The 17,500-nt window shown below is 33.8% G+C and overlaps 4 protein-coding genes and 2 non-coding genes across 6 annotated transcripts in view; 2 read left to right on the top strand and 4 right to left on the bottom strand.

The window, feature by feature from the left end:
• LOC130137256 (photosystem II CP47 reaction center protein) overlaps positions 1-1,714 on the bottom strand; it is a 1,916-nt gene extending 202 nt beyond the window's left edge. The window contains exon 1 of the mRNA XM_056308062.1: positions 1-1,714. This exon is cut by the window's left edge and continues 202 nt beyond it. Within this exon, the coding sequence (XP_056164037.1) occupies positions 3-1,529 (1,527 nt within the window). The 5' untranslated portion in view covers positions 1,530-1,714 and the 3' untranslated portion in view covers positions 1-2.
• Positions 1,715-7,380: 5,666 nt separating this feature from the next.
• TRNAP-UGG (transfer RNA proline (anticodon UGG)) lies at positions 7,381-7,454 on the top strand. Its single transcript has one exon. It is a non-coding gene; the product is annotated as a tRNA-Pro (tRNA).
• A 187-nt stretch (positions 7,455-7,641) lies between these two features.
• Positions 7,642-7,715, top strand: TRNAW-CCA (transfer RNA tryptophan (anticodon CCA)). Its single transcript has one exon. It is a non-coding gene; the product is annotated as a tRNA-Trp (tRNA).
• Positions 7,716-9,741: 2,026 nt separating this feature from the next.
• Positions 9,742-12,239, bottom strand: LOC130137260 (cytochrome f). Its single transcript, XM_056308066.1, has one exon. It carries the CDS (start codon positions 12,237-12,239, stop codon positions 11,277-11,279), a length of 963 nt encoding a protein of 320 aa, XP_056164041.1. The 3' UTR covers positions 9,742-11,276.
• A 31-nt stretch (positions 12,240-12,270) lies between these two features.
• Positions 12,271-13,147, bottom strand: LOC130137264 (chloroplast envelope membrane protein). Its single transcript, XM_056308070.1, has one exon. The coding sequence runs from the start codon at positions 13,145-13,147 to the stop codon at positions 12,458-12,460; it is 690 nt and encodes a 229-aa protein (XP_056164045.1). The 3' UTR covers positions 12,271-12,457.
• Positions 13,133-17,500, bottom strand: part of LOC130137258 (ribulose bisphosphate carboxylase large chain) — a 6,605-nt gene continuing 2,237 nt past the window's right edge. Inside the window, exon 1 of the mRNA XM_056308064.1 lies at positions 13,133-17,500. This exon is cut by the window's right edge and continues 2,237 nt beyond it. The gene's annotated coding sequence lies outside the window, so the exon portion shown is untranslated.

Here is a 17,500-nt window from a genome sequence, read left to right as displayed (position 1 = left end):
TATCAGACTACTTGTCTTCTTGTAGTTGGATCTCCAAGTTTTTGGAATGCTCCAAATTCCACTTGAGCATCCAAATCCGGGTCAATACCAGCAAAAACATCTCTGAACAAGGTTCTAGCACCATGCCAAATGTGTCCGAAGAAGAAGAGCAGAGCAAACGAAGCATGTCCAAAAGTAAACCAACCCCTTGGACTGCTACGAAAAACACCATCGGATTTCAAAGTAGCACGATCTAATTCAAAAATTTCACCTAATTGGGCACGTCTAGCATATTTTTTCACAGTAGCAGGATCACTATAACTGACTCCATTGAGTTCCCCCCCATAGAACTCAACAGTTACACCTACTTGTTCAACACTATACTTCGATTCCGCCCTTCGAAAAGGAACGTCGGCTCGAACAATTCCGTCTCCGTCTACCAAAACAACCGGAAATGTTTCAAAAAAAGTAGGCATACGACGTACAAAAAGTTCACGCCCTTCTTTATCTCGAAAGATAGGATGTCCTAACCACCCAACAGCTATTCCATCCCCGTTGTCCATTGAGCCCGCTCTGAATAATCCCCCCTTTGCCGGATTATTACCGATATAATCATAAAAAGCTAATTTTTCAGGAATTTTAGACCAAGCTTCTGATAAACTTTGATTTTTGGCTAGCCCAGCACCAACTCTTCGATATATTTCTTGCTGGAAATATCCCTGATCCCATTGATAACGAGTGGGACCAAATAATTCGATAGGGGTAGTTGCTGAACCATACCACATAGTTCCAGCAACAACAAAAGCTGCAAAAAAGACAGCAGCGATACTACTGGAAAGGACGGTTTCAATATTGCCCATACGTAATCCTTTATATAGACGTTGGGGCGGACGGACACTAAGATGAAATAGGCCCGCTAATATGCCTAAAGTACCTGCTGCAATATGATGAGAGGCTATTCCTCCCGGAACAAAAGGATCAAAACCTTCTACACCCCACGCTGGATTTACAGGTTGTACCTTTCCAGTTAGTCCATAAGGATCGGACACCCATATTCCAGGACCATACAATCCTGTTACATGAAATGCGCCAAACCCAAAGCAAGCCACCCCTGAAAGAAATAAATGAATTCCAAAAATTTTTGGCAAATCCAAAGAAGGTTTTCCTGTACGCTCATCACAAAATATTTCTAAATCCCAATACACCCAATGCCAGATAGCTGCCAAGAAGCACAAGCCAGAAAACACAATATGTGCACCGGCCACGCCTTCGTAACTCCAAATACCCGGATTCGTTATAGTCCCTCCTGTAATACTCCAGCCGCCCCATGAATTGGTTATTCCTAAACGAGTCATGAAGGGTATAACGAACATACCTTGTCTCCACATTGGATCAAGAACGGGATCAGAGGGATCAAAAACTGCTAATTCATATAGAGCCATCGAACCGGCCCAACCAGCAACTAAAGCTGTATGCATTATATGGACAGAAAGCAAACGGCCGGGATCATTTAATACGACGGTATGAACACGATACCAAGGCAAACCCATGTAAATACCCCTTTATCAACGAAAAATAGACACTATGTAACTTTATTGCATTGGAAAAAAATATGCTATGGACCTCCCATTTTCAGGGGATTATCTCGGAGAAAGGATTAATATTTGTTCTATTATTTTTTTTTAGTAAAAATGGAACAATTCGGTTCGTAGGAACAAAGAGAAGCAGATCTATTCTATACCCGATAAGTACCAATACGCAATGGGGGTTGATCCCATTTTCTATGAACGAATGTATACATATTTGTTAATCATTCAAAAGACCTATTCGTAAGAATTTTTTTCCCAATCTATGGATAAAATATGATAAAAGACAATATTATTAAGATTATTAAGAAAATAAACGCATTGTTACGCTTCCACATCAAAGTGAAATATAGTACTTAATTCTTTTTTCTTTCATTTTATGCCTATTGGTGTTCCAAAAGTACCCTTTCGAAGTCCTGGAGAGGAAGATGCCTCTTGGGTTGACGTATAGTGCGACTTGTCAGATATATTGGGTCATATGGGATTTCCCCGTTCTCTCCCCCGATCGAGATATCCTCTGTTTCGCCCAAAAAAGATTTTGAATTATCAAAAAATTGGAGCGTGAAGTGAAATCAAGTGAAATTATATCCTTTTTTGTTTTGGAGGGTATTCAAATTTATATTATCAATTAGAAAAGTCTATAGAATAATTTATGGTTGGACCAATAAAATGAAGTATTCAGACTCCGTTTAAAAAAAACCCAATTGGTAATATATTTATGATTACTACTACTTATATTATAGATCATAAAATCTTTTTTTTTTATATAATAAGAGAGTAATCTTAAACTTTTAATCAAGCGAGTAATATGATAAATTAATATGATAAATACGTTGAATATTTGGCATTGGCAGAAGACATGAATTGAATTGAAAAAGAAGTAAGTCGTAGGAAAAAGACGTAGTATTAGTGCCATTTGTCCTATATGTGCAAATCAAAATCGGGCAGATTTTTTTTACTCGGAGTAGAGCATAAACCTAAAAGAATTGAAAAAAGGCCCATTCAGGAACAAGAAAATGACATCGTGATTTGGATTAGATCTCGATGAAACAATACATCAATGAGAAGTTTATTTGATAAGTTTAATGGATTTTTTGTGGAGGGAAAGGGGACAAAACCAAAACTCATCTTTCTTGAAAAGTGGAAGAAAAAAAAGCCGCTTCATTAAGAAATTCTAAAATTAGATTAGAAAAGAAAGGGCCCCGCTATGAAAAAAAAAAGAAAGAGGGCTGGAATCTACACATTGATTCTTTTTTTTTCGCAATTTTTGTTGAACCGTATGCATCAAAAGGTGCATGTACGGCTCTTAAGGGATACAAATTTTATCCTAATCAACCGACTTTATCGAGAAAGATTACTTTTTTTAGGCCAAGAGGTTGATAGCGAGATTTCGAATCAACTTATTGGTCTTATGGTATATCTCAGTATAGAGAATGATAACAAGGATCTGTATTTGTTTATAAACTCTCCTGGCGGATGGGTAATCCCCGGAGTAGCTATTTATGATACTATGCAATTTGTGCAACCCGATGTGCATACAATATGCATGGGATTAGCCGCTTCAATGGGATCTTTTATCCTGGTCGGCGGAGAGATTACCAAACGTCTAGCATTCCCTCACGCTTGGCGCCAATGAGTTTTTTAAGAACAAAAAAAAAAGACTATGCCTTCGCCATATGAAATAGGAATATTAAGTAATAATAGCATGGCACTTCGAATTCGATATGAGAAATTTTTTTTTCAAAACATTAGATTATATATCGAAAGAGTAGTATGAAATTAGTATAAAATAAAGGGTATTCTCGATTTTTTCTTATTTATCGGTGACCATTACCATTTCAGCGTCACAAACTTTTTTGTTTTCACAACAGAAAACTTTTAACAATATTTATGTTATTGTTATGAAAGAGTACGAAAAAAAAAAAAAGAAACTTTGGGATTGCTGAATCACAGACGAGAGAAATATATAAAAAGCAACGGAGCCATCATAGTATTTTTTAACTGCTCCGAAAGGAAGGATGGTAATTGGATCATTTCCCGATCTGAATCGGATAAACCCTATATCTATATTTTTTTCTCTTTCTTCGATGGAAATGGAAGGTAAAGTGAATTCCATTGTATAGCCGTATGCAATGTGCAAAGGATGCCTGTACGGTTGCTCAATTCTATCTTTCTTTTTTTATTATTCTTTATCTCTTCTCCTCACCAGATAGAGGAACCATTTGTTATATTATCAGGGTAATGATACATCAACCTGCGAGTTCTTTTTATGAGGCGCAAACGGGAGAATTTATCCTGGAAGCAGAAGAACTACTGAAACTGCGCGAAACCATCACAAGAGTTTATGTACAAAGAACGGGCAAACCCTTATGGGTTGTATCCGAAGATATGGAAAGGGATGTTTTTATGTCAGCAACAGAAGCCCAAGCTCATGGAATTGTTGATCTTGTAGCGATTGAATAAAAAAAAATAGCATTAAGTTGACGAAAATCGCCGATTTGAGATTTTATCTTCTTACTTATTAACGGGTTTACTAATATTCTATTCATCTATTAAATAGAGAAGTAATTCATAATCATCCGGTTAGGATCGATCTAAACCAGCCCATTTATTATGTATACGATTCAACATGCCAACTATTAAACAACTTATTAGAAACACAAGACAGCCAATCAGAAATGTTACGAAATCCCCCGCTCTTGGGGGATGTCCTCAACGTCGAGGAACATGTACTAGGGTGTATGTGCGACTCGTTCAGATCACCATTGGGAGAAAAAAGGGAAATCCATTTTCCAGTATCAATGATCAGTACTAGTCAATAGTATAAAATGGAAGGAAGAAGGCCATTCACTATCTATATCTATATATCGAAAACTAAAAAAAAAAGATCTATTCAATTCTCTTCTATTGTATATGAAATTTATGGTTTCCGATGAGAAAACATTCCTCATTGGTAACAAATAGTTATCCATTAAGCGGGGAAATCCTATTTTCAAAGCCGAAATCTTATGCCTATACTCTTGCAAAAACGGACTAAGAGGGTCAGCTACCCAGCCAATCTTCATAATTAAATACCGTTACTGTATAGGTAGATCTCGTTGTGAAAGACCTATTACTAGATAATTCATGGGTAGAGCCAAAGAATTTGAACTGTGCAAGTTGCTAATAGCATTGATTAAATGAAATAAGGGACTCCGGTGTATAGAGAGGACCTCACCGTTTAAGACATAACCATAGAAACGATGGAATCCACTATTTCGTTATTCATTTCTATTTATTACTTTTTTCTGTTTTTTGATACCTAGTATCAATACTCGTTTCGAGGTGAAATGCCTATAAAAAAAGACAAATTGTGGTTGGGAAGGTTATAGTAGCAAAAGCCATTGGAATTTGTATTTTATACATTGGAAGGATCCGTTTTGTTATTAATAAACTAGGAAAAGGGAAAAGAATAACTGAAAGAAAGGAAATCAATTAGTTATTCATGAAAGTTTCATTTATTCAATGACTAGAATTAGACGAGGATATATAGCTCGGAGACGTAGAACAAAAATTCGTTTATTTGCATCAAGCTTTCGGGGGGCTCGTTCAAGACTTACTCGAACAATTATTCAACAGAAAATAAGATCTTTGGTTTCGTCTCATCGAGATAGAGATAGGAAAAAGAGAGATTTTCGTCGTTTGTGGATCACTCGGATAAATGCAGTAATTCGCGAGAATAGAGTATCCTATAGTTATAGTAGATTAATACACAATCTGTACAAGAGACAGTTGCTTCTTAATCGTAAAATACTTGCACAAATAGCTATATTAAATAGGAATTGTCTTTATATGATTTCTAATGAGATCATAAAATAAAAAAGGAAATTGTAAGGAAGTCGTCAGAATATTTTAAATGGAGTTCGCTGGAGAATGAACTCCGGGAAGGTAGAGTAGAAATTAGTATGATAAAGAGAATATGATAAAGTCGCTCAAAATTAAATGAGCGAATATGTCCAATATCCAATAAAAAAAGATTTCTTCTTCTTCCCCAATTTTTTTTCTTACAATTTTTCGAACAAAATATCAATCTGTGTTTGAGTTCGGATTTGAATTTGAATTTGGGTTCAATTGAGGAGTAAAGTAAGTCTACTTTTTTTTTTATTTATTTAGGGTTCTAAGACCAGTAGCTCCGGAGGTCGACTCGCTTCTTTCAAATTGTTTCTCATTATTAAGAAAAGGTAACAAAGATAAAATACGAGCTTGTTTTATAGCAATAGTAATTAATCGTTGTTGTTTTAAGGTTAATCTATTTACCCGTCTAGATAATATTTTTCCTTGTTCACTAATAAATCGACTAATTAAACTCATGTTTCTATAATCAATTCGATCCCCCGATTGGATCGGGGGCAAACGCCTACGAAAAGATCGCTTGGATTTAAGAAAGAGTCGCTTGGATTTTTCCATGGTTTGTTTATTCCTTATCCCCAAAATCCTATTTCAATCTGATCCAAAAAGATTTTGAATTCAAAATAAAATATAGGATTTTATTTGGCTTTTTTTTTTAGTTAGTTAAATTATGTTAACTAGAATATATAGAATAATATGGTATATATAGAATATGTCCTTTTCATGTTCCTTGTAAGAGTGACACACAGGCACTTGATTCGAGTTATTTCTTTATCTCCCCGTGAATCGTATGTTTGTAACAATAGGGACAGAATTTTATCAATTCCAATCGACTAGGCGTATTGTGTCGATTCTTTTGAGTAATATATCTGGAAAGACCCCTTGATTCCTTATTAAGACCGTTTCGAACACAGTTGGTACATTCTAAAATAACCGTTACTCGGACATCTTTACCCTTGGCCATGAACCTCCTTTGCGTTTTTGATTCAACCAACTCTTCTACTTTCCGCGAAAAAAGAAATAAAAAAAATAAGAAGTAAAACAACAAACTAATATTTAGGTATATTTTGAATCGAATTCGATTCAATGTACAGTATTTCATTAAAAGATCTTGTATGATCTTCTTGCCCTAGACACATTTCTGTTCTCACAATATTATTTCTAAATGGAATTGGAGACTAAACCCGAATTTTGCCGAGGTTGAATCTACTTTTTTATTTCTCTTTCCTCCTTTCTTTATTTTACTTCTACTTATTATATTGTATTGAATTCTATTTTATCTAAAAAAAAAAAAGAAAAGAGGGGGAGGGATTAGTCACAAATCTTTTGATTCTATCTCTAATCTTCTTCACCCCTTCCCATGTCAATAACTAGAATGAGAAAAAAGGGAATGTCAACGCATCCGGAAATAAACGATTGATCTCTATCAAAAGACCTGCTAAAGCCCCAAACCATAGAGTACTTAGTACCGGTGCCACGGAAAGATATGTTTTTAGATCTCGCATTTTAAATCCTCCTTCTTTATTCTTTTTATTTATTGTATTATTTATTGTAATGCCTAATGGTAATCCATATATGATCCGATATAATATAAACTATGTAAGTAGTTAAGGACCGCTTGTATTTGTACACGGAATTCCTAATTCCAATTGAAATTTACAATGATTCGGTAGATAAGATTTTCCTTTTCTTAAAACCGAAAAAGACGTCCCTTCCGACTGAGCATTCCAAAAAAATATTCTTTTTTTTTTTAGTTATTTTTTACGATGGGTTTCAGATTCATGTGTATATAAGCCTTCTATTATTATTATATGTTACATGAGAATAAAAAAAAAATGTCAAGATAACTTGGATATATCAATGGAAAAAATAAGGATTTTGAAAACAAGACAGGGATTCTATAAAATGACACTGTAGACCAATTGAAAGGGATGTAGCGCAGCTTGGTAGCGCGTTTGTTTTGGGTACAAAATGTCACGGGTTCAAATCCTGTCATCCCTACCTATTACTTCTCGTCTGAGCAGTAACGAGGGATTCATTGAAATCGATTAAAATCAGGCATACATAATCTTTATTTTATTATATCATATTCTATATGATAGTCTTATGCATACAAGATGTATTCGGGTTAGAAAAAAAATCCTCTTTTTAGTTTTAGCTAGTGTGATAATGATAAGAAGATAAGAAAGCGCTCTTAGTTCAGTTCGGTAGAACGTGGGTCTCCAAAACCCGATGTCGTAGGTTCAAATCCTACAGAGCGTGATTCCAGTCTTGGTTAGGTTAGTCCAAAATTACACTTAAATAATTGAAGAGTAATCTTAATTTGACCTCCTTTGGATTAAAGAAAAGAGGAGGTCAATTAAAAAAAAAGATGTTGATTAATTTAATCAAAGGTCCAACTGATCACCACGTCTGTATTGTAAATATGCAGTTACAAATAATCCAGCTAAAGTAATAGGAATTAGACCTAAGACAATTCCAAATAGAAAAACTTCAATCATTTCAATTTTTTGGAAAGGGAAAAAGGAGAGGTAATATCTATCCCTACATATTAATCCGCATTGCCCATGAATCTCAATGACCACGAATTGGAAATTGATCGGGTAAGGAACTATAGAGTCAGTCTATGAATACCACAGAAATATTTCTTTTTATGCGTTGTGTTCATTCAATTAATTTCAAATAAGTCGTATCTTGGTCAGACCAATAAAGAGAGCTGAGGTTATAGTTAAAGCTGCTAGTAGAAAACCAAAATAACTAGTTATAGTAAGCATGAAGATGAAGGAGCTAAATGAAATGTGTTCTTTTTATACATATGTTTCTAAAGTACTTCCCTAAGTTTCAAGATACGAAGATAAGCAAAAATACCAATTCAAATGAAAGAATAAGTTCAATTGACAGTTGTTAATTCATCAATCATTATAGACGGGATTAACAAAAACATAGAGTAAGGGAGGTAGAAAAAGAGATCAATTAATCATTTAATTTCGAATCAAGGGATTCATTAGACAATTCTTGAGTAGACTAATATTAAAATAAAATAATAAGAAATTTGAATCCATATAGAACAAAATTCGAAAATCATTTCTCTTTTCTTTTGATCTTTTTTTTTAATCGTATCGAATCTATTTTTCGATTTTCGAATAAAGAGTGACCTTATAACAATAACACCTTTTTTTCTTGTCATTTGAGATATTATGTGAATGAACCTACTACTGAATTTAATGAGTAAAAATTTAAATAAATAAAGTAAAAATAAAAAAGGTATCGCACAACTGATCAGATCACTCGAAAATAAAATCTTTATTTTTGTCCAACTAGATTCTAAGACTAGTAATTCCTATAATTTTTCCTTTCTTTTCTAGGTTCTACATTTTTTTCCATATTTATTAGAAATAGAAATTGTCTTTTCATATCATAAATTCCCACTCTCAGAGCTAGTTCCAGAAAGAACCTTTCGATCTAATACAAGAAAACAATGTGTGCATCACGAATATTGATTATTCCAATTCTATTTTTTTTGTTTGTTCTCTTTTTTTTTCAATACTATCTACCCCTTTTACTTGTTACTCTACGAATGAACAATTCTTCTTAAAATGAAAAAAAAAGAGAACAACAAAAAACTTTTCTACAGTTTAAGCTTATAACTCTGAAAAGGAGATTTTTCAATTTCGTATCGAATTGAATTGTGGAAAAAATGGAGAGAAAGAAACCTTATAGAAATTCAAGAAATTGAATATTGAATAATACATGCATGATTCTACATCGACAAGCAACAAGAAAATAATAAAGAAATTATCGAGTACTTCATTTCCATACTCATTAAAATTGCGTTGCTGTGTCAGAATAAGGATAGCTATACTGATTCGGTATACTCGAAAAACACCCTTGGTACAATATTGACGATCTAACAAGGATGGAACTTCAGTGAATTTCCATTTACTGATATCATCTTTTATGGAATCGATCCCCCCTTTAACTGTACAAGAATATGTGGAGCTCAGCATGTCTGGAAGCACAGGAGAACGTTCTTTTGCTGATATTATCACCAGTATTCGATACTGGGTTATTCATAGTATTACTATACCTTCCCTATTCATTGCGGGTTGGTTATTCGTCAGCACGGGTTTAGCTTATGATGTGTTTGGAAGCCCTCGCCCAAACGAATATTTTACAGAGAGCCGACAAGGAATTCCATTAATAACTGGCCGTTTTGACCCTTTGGAACAACTCGATGAATTTAGTAGATCTTTTTAGGAGGACCCAATGACCATAGATCGAACCTATCCAATTTTTACAGTGCGATGGTTAGCTGTTCATGGACTAGCTGTACCTACCGTTTCTTTTTTAGGGTCAATATCAGCAATGCAGTTCATCCAACGATAAACCTAATACAAATTATAGAGCTATGACACAATCAAACCCGAACGAACAAAATGTTGAATTGAATCGTACCAGTCTCTACTGGGGGTTATTACTCATTTTTGTACTTGCTGTTTTATTTTCCAATTATTTCTTCAATTAAGAGAAGAAAAAAGAATAGTAGAATACTAAATAATAATAAGAATTATCTTAACCCATTCGGAAGGATTACATCTCATAATTATCTATGGCTGTTTATGTCTTTAGCATGACAACTTGATGAAAGAAATGGTGGAGGGAAGCGGGATAAATGGCCGATACTACTGGAAGGATTCCTCTTTGGATAATAGGTACTGTAACTGGTATTCTTGTGATCGGTTTAATAGGTATTTTCTTTTATGGTTCATACTCCGGGTTGGGTTCATCTCTGTAATAATCTAATAATAAGATGAACTGAGTTGGAGACATGAAAGCTTAAGAAGGCAAGTGGATCCTTGCCTTCTTAAGCCTTCTTAAGCCTTCTTAAGCTTTCATAATATTTTATTAGTATAAATAAAAAAAATAACTTTTCCCTATTTTGAAAAAAAAACTTCATTTCTTATAATGTTTTTGAAAACTTCATTAATTAATTTAGAGCATCCCTTATTCGCGGATAGTATCTTATCTATCTTTCAAAGTTAGAAGAAAGAAGGAATCGCTCGATTTCATTTTCCTGAATGACACAATTACAATATATATTTCTGTCGATCAGCTATTATGCAAAGCAAATCCTTTTCGAATAGATCCTTATCCTTACTCTACTCTATTTAGTATCTCATCAAAGTTGAATTTTTTCTAAGTCCATTAGAATAAGTTCTATTTTATCAAAAGATTTCCCTCTATTTTTTTTTTGTTTGTTCACTACTTTCTATATGTATACGTAATAAATATAAAAAAAGGGTTCTGATAAACATGGAAAAAATAGAAACTAATAAGGATAGTAATTTTTGACGAACGGGATCAAAAACCGTTTTTATGTAGACACAAGAAAGAAATGTAGAAAATTCCTTTCTTGTGTCAAAGAAAAGACTAAGAAGAAGAAGGCGAATAATCCTTTGTTTTCTATTCTCCACTTACTTATCTTATGTTTAGTATCCAGTGAAATTTTAGATGTTATTCTATTAGAATAGAAAAAGATTGATCCATTCTATGACATTTCAATCTCACAAGAGTGACCTAGTGACACCGCTCGAATTTGGCTTGAAAAAAAAAGAAGGGATAAAGTAAAATAATCTTCTTCACAATATACATACTATGACTAGGAATGCGGTACAAATAATTCCCGATATCGACATCTGGAATAGAAACAAGCAAAAAGCTTTTCATAATTTTTGATCATACATAACATATACAGAACATAATTGAATTCCCAAAACAAGAATTTGATTCTTTTTACGAACTTGATATTGGAAATCCGAGAATCTAGAAATTCATTTCGGACAATTGAACCTTCTCAAACTGTTTCTTCTTAAGAACCAAAAATATTTGTGCCAAAATAACAGATGCCAAGAAGAACAAAAGGCCTTGGACACGGAATGGATCTTGAAGTACTATTTCCGCATCCCCTTGACCAAATCCACCCACATTAGGATTACTCGTTAATGGCTGATCAACTTTGATAGATTCGCCTTCGGAAACAAGAAGTTCTGGCCCTGGGGGGATAATATCAACCACTTGACGTTCATCTGACGCATCCGATATGGTTATTTCGTACCCCCCTTTTTCTTTTCGTATGATTTTACTTACTACACCAGCCGCTGTAGCATTATAAACTGTATTGTTACTCTTGCTCCCATCGGGATAAATCTGACCCCTTCCTCTGTTCCCACCTACATATATGGGATATTTTAAGAAGTGAACATCTTTATTAGTAGCGGGGTCCGGGGAAAGAATAGGAAAGGTGACTTCACTATATTTCTGACCAGAAACAGGACCTATCACAAGAATATTTTTTTTAGTGGGGCGATAGCTCTGAAAAGACAGATTTCCTATCTTTTCTTTCATCTCGGGCGAAATACGATCGGGGGGGGCTAATTCAAATCCCTCAGGTAAAATAAGAACAGTCCCCACATTCAAACCTCCCCTTTTACCATTAGCAAGAACTTGTTTAACTTGCATATCATAAGGAATTCGAACAACCGCTTCAAATACAGTATCAGGAAGTACCGCTTGCGGAACCTCAATATCCACGGGCTTATTAGCTAAATGGCAATTGGCACATACAATACGCCCGGTCGCTTCTCGTGGATTTTCATAACCCTGCTGTGCAAAAATGGGATATGCATTGGAAATGGATGTCCGAGTTATGATATATATCATTAGCGATACGGAAATAGATCGAATAATCTCTTTCTTTATCCAAGAAAAGGTGTTTTTAGTTTGCATGGTCCAATCATTGATCCCGAAAATTTCTACAATAAAATTAGGTAGGTCGCTTGTATAGTTCCCTATCCACAATTCTGCTATTTACTGTACTGAAATCATTTTACTGGAATATAGGAGTAGGAGAAATCCCTGTAGGGTAGAAAGAGTAAGTACGTCTTAAAATTGAAATGCTTTGCTTATGTACCTTATGTTACAAAGTAACAAATATTATAGTTGGATCAGTCATTCATTGAATGATAAATCACTACAAGTGATGGAGATACACGATTTAAATACCGGAAGATCCAATATTTAAAAATTGTATCCAGAATGACTGGAAAAGTAGAAACAAGACCAGATATAATTTGATCGTTGTGAGCAAATCCAAAATCTTTGTAGACATAGCCAATCATTAGTTCCCAACCATGGGGCGAATGGAATCCGATACATAAATCAGTTAATAAAAGAATAGAAAAAGCTTTTATTGTGTCACTTAAGTTATATAGGAATTCTTGAACCCAAGAGTTAAGAATAGCAAGTTCTTCATTACCCAGAATAGAATAACCACTTAAAATAATGAAAGAGGTTATATTTGTCGATAAGTGCAAAATCATATGGATATGATCCTCATTGTGCATCTTGATCAATTGGATCGTTTCTTTGTGAATTCCTATACGAAGTGTTTGTAGATGTGTTTCCGGGTATTCTTTTATCATTTCGTCCAAGAGTAAGAGTTCTTCCAATTCTATGAATTTTTCTAGAATACTCTTTTCTTGAATATCAGTCAAAAAAGTTTCGGATTGCCTAGTATTCCACCAATTAGTAATCCAAAATTCAAGACATTTATTAAATGAGAGAGAGATCCACCAGGGCAAAAATACTCTAGATGTAAGATATAGAAGAGGAAGAAATGCTTTCTTTTTTGCCATTTTTTCATCTTTGAATTGTTAATGAACCCACCTCATTTGTTGAATCTATGTGATCTACTATTTCTATTAACCCTAAGTTCTATTCCAAGGCATCGGACCTATGAATCTATTCCCTGTTTTTTATTTGTGATTTAGTAATGAGTCCTTGAATTTAGAAAGAATACAGAAATAGAATAAGAGCCCGTTTCGAATGAAGAAATAAGAAAAAATATTGTTTCCAGATACCTCAATTGAATTGATCAAATTCGAAGCCCTTTTCGATGAATGCTTGAAAGAACCAACCAATTCAAGCAAGTAATGAATATTATTCGGATTTCAAGCCAAAAGAACTCCCCTTGTCCTTTCTATCAAAAAAGAAAATCTTTCGAAAAAAAAATGGCCGGCTACCCACAGTTATAGTCCAGGAAAAATGGAGCGAGATTTATGAAGAATATTCTGATCTAACGATCACAAATTCAAAAACTAATGATCAAAAATGAGTGGCAAAACAAGACAGAAAAGTTATCCTTATAAGAGATACAAGCAGTCCTTTGCCTTTGATCATTAAGAAACACAAAAGAAAAGATAAAAAAAAAAGAAAGGTCGATTGACAAAAGAAAGGAGAGAGCATTTACAAGATATGATCTATTTGTATCTAACCTATCAATTCATATTGAAAATAAAAAGAGAAATCCTTTATTCCGAAATGTTTTGATATACGAGATGAATCTATTATTTTATTTCGATTTGTTACTTTTACTTGTTTTTTACTGAATTGAGTTGAGTGGATTTCCATACGCATAAATCATTTTTTATGCGGACAAAAAAAGTTTCGTTTTATGGATGTTCCATATACGTCTACTTTGGATCGAATGAACGTTCTGAAAAAACTTTATTAAGCTATGCTATGCTGAAGAAAGAAAAGAGAATTCTTGAATTTTTTCCCTGCCGATGGGAAAGAATTTCTTCTTCAGTTCAAGTTCATTTCAAAATACTTCAATCGGTACGCGCAAGAAATAGGCCAATTCGGCGGCTTTTTGCTCAATTTCACGCGGAGTCAAATTCTCATCAGTACGCGTCAAGGGAACGGCCCCCTGTCCTTTGATTTCCATATAAAGGACACGACGAGCATAAATACCCTCTTTAACTTCTATTCGGATGGACTGAATATCTTTCATACGAAATCGTAGGAAGATGCGACGATTTTTTCCAGGAAATCCCCAACGAAAAATACACACTATTCCTTCTTTTCTATCGAATCGATCATAGCCACTACCTACATTCCACGAAATTGTGCACCACAAATAGGAACTAATAAAGAGACCTGCGATACCGTAGAAAGACATCACGATCCCTTGTGGAAAAAAAAGAATTTGTTGAGAGGGAACTAAAGATATCAAATTCTTACCGAGATAACTGGAAGATCCAACTAATACGAATCCTAGTGAACCTAAAAAAAGGATAAAGGCCCAGCAGAAATTACTTATTTTTCGAGACCCCACTATAAGTTCTATCCATATATGTTCTGATCGCCAACTCATACTAGATCCAGTTGCATTTTATTGGAATTGAGAAAATAGTCCAAATGAATTTGACTTTCCTTTTTTTGTTTCCGAAGTAACTCTCATCAACTAGCATCATTCGAATGTAACCCTTTAGGAGTAATTCATCTAATTGGTTAGATCCAATTGGTTAGGTCTAAAATAAGAATATCCCTTTTCTATGATCTCCTATAGATATCCACATATAGATACATTGACTTTACATTTCATACATCCACCTCGATTCCGATCTATTTGAAAATTGCTATAATTTATTTACCCATATATTTACGCATACATAAGATCTATGTTCGGAGGAAACCGCCATATTCTACTACTACTAAATAGATATCTGTGTTATCTATATCTAAGTCTTGAAAAAAAATAGATAAGATTTGCACCTATCGAATCTAAAAAATCTTGTTTTTTTGAACATGAAGAGATAAAGAAGCCATTGCAATTGCCGGAAATACTAGGCCCACTAAAGGCACAAAGAGAGAGGGTAAGTTGTTAAGAGTTGTCATAGAATGGGTACCTCGATTTAATATTTGTACCTGTTATTGTTAGAAAGATATCTTAGAATAATTCTAATTCGTATATAATTAGATTGAGTATATCTAAGTGAGTATATATATTAAATAATAAGTGCAAGGAATAGATAATTAAATAAATGAGACTTATTCTTCTTTATCTTTCTACATGAAATATAGAAATATACGTATGATAATCTATTCTATTCTTGTCTTAAAATTAGAATTGAATTCTCATTTTTATTTTATTTAATAAATAAAGAGTTTCTTACAAATTCCCGAAGGATTCGTTAGAATTCAATCCAACAACAGGATTCTTAGTAAAAATAGAGATTCTCGGAAGATAGAGTAGAAAGAAAAGATACTCTATATCTATATTTTCTATATTTGAATTATATATACTATACATACGAAGCAAGAAGGAAAGATGACCTTAGGTTTATTTTATTTGCCTTGCCCAATTTGAATTTCGAAGAAGGAACCATTTTTTTTATCTTGTTGATAGAGATAGAGGTTTCCTAATTAATAATCAGTAATATCGGTATAAAAAAAAGAATTATCCGCACGATTCTTTATACAATTTACAATTAAATATTATGATTATGTCACCAAAGAAAAAAGAAATTCTTCCTTAGAATTTTTACTTTGATTCCGATAAACTATCTAATTGTTCGCTACAAATACAAAAATGTAACTAAATTAAATAAAAATAATTTGACTTAAGGCTCTACTTAACTTAATAAGTGAATTTTAATTCAAAGGAAAAAAAGCGTGAAGCTTAAATAACTCACTCAGAACACCCTTTAAAGGATTACGTGGTACAATTGGATCGAATAAGCCCTTATCAAATAAATATTCAGCCGCTTGTGAACCTTCAGGTACTATCTTATTCAATGTTTGTTCAATTACTCTTTTACCTGCGAATGCAATATAAGCATTCGGTTCGGCAATAATGATATCCCCCAACATCCCAAAACTAGCCGTTACCCCACCAGTAGTAGGAGATGTAAGGATTGATACATAGAATAACTTTTTATGGGATTGATAATCATATAAAGCAGCAGATATTTTAGCCATTTGCATCAAGCTCAAGCTTCCTTCTTGCATACGTGCTCCTCCGGAAGAACACACTAGAATCAGAGGTAAAAATTTATTGGTAGCGTACTCGATCAAACGGGTGATTTTCTCGCCTACTACGGATCCCATACTACCCCCCATAAACTGAAAATCCATAACTCCAATTGCTATGGGAATACCGTTTAGTCGACCTGTGCCTGTTTGAACAGCATCGGTTAATCCTGTCTTTCTTTGATAAGAATCAATACGATCTTTATAAGGTTCCTCCTCCGAATGAAATTCAATAGGATCCAGAGAAACCATGTCTTCATCCATAGGATCCCAAGTACCTGGATCAATCGAAAGCTCGATTCGATCTGAACTACTCATTTTCAAATGATATCCACATTGGTCACAAATATTCATTTTGGACTTCAAAAGTTTCTTATAATTTAATCCATAACAATTTTCGCATTGAACCCACAAATGCCTATATTTTTGAGTCAAATCGAAATCAGTAGAATTTTCTCTTCGAGTGAAATCAATACCATTCCTGCTAGTTCTTATACTGGAGCTCCCACTATTTCTACTTTCACCATAAATGGAACTATAAATGTAACTGTCACTGGAATTGTCACTACTACTTAAAAAGGAACTCTCAATACAAATTTGAGAACCAAGATAAGAGTTAATGCACCTAGTAATGTGATTATTCCAACTGTATTTAGTATCATACATGGAATGATCACAGGGCGGATCGTCATTCTTCGATCCATTCTTCAGATAAGCATAAGTCCAATAACTAAAAAAAGAACTTTCTCGTTCACTCAGTAAAGAAGGATCATTGTCAATCTCAAAAATTTGATTAGTAATATCAAAATATATGGAATAAATATTCCTATTACTATCTCTAACTAAAAAGGTGTCATCAGAGATAAAATTACGAACGTCCCTGACACCCACTAAATGATTAGCATTACTGTAACTAGAACTTTCACTCCAACTATGAATCTTTTTATCCATATCGTTTATAACCGGATCCTCACTTACACTGGTTTTTTCAATAGGATCACCAAACCTATCGATTGATTTACTTAGCCCACACCTGTATTCTAATTTTCCTTTATACAACATCGAATTGAACCACCATTTTTCCATAGAACTTTCTTGCCCCTATTTACGTGAAAATACAATAGATGAATAGTCATTCGATGAAAAATCATTTGAATATTTCATTTTATATTTTA

The sequence above is a fragment of the Syzygium oleosum genome, unplaced genomic scaffold, assembly GCF_021117445.2.
Source record: "Syzygium oleosum isolate NSW1041296 unplaced genomic scaffold, Sole_v2.1 Sole_v2.66, whole genome shotgun sequence".
In the NCBI taxonomy this organism is placed as follows: Eukaryota; Viridiplantae; Streptophyta; class Magnoliopsida; order Myrtales; family Myrtaceae; genus Syzygium; species Syzygium oleosum.
The sequence above is the reverse complement of the archived record's forward strand: the minus strand, read 5'-3'. Positions and strand labels throughout refer to the sequence as shown.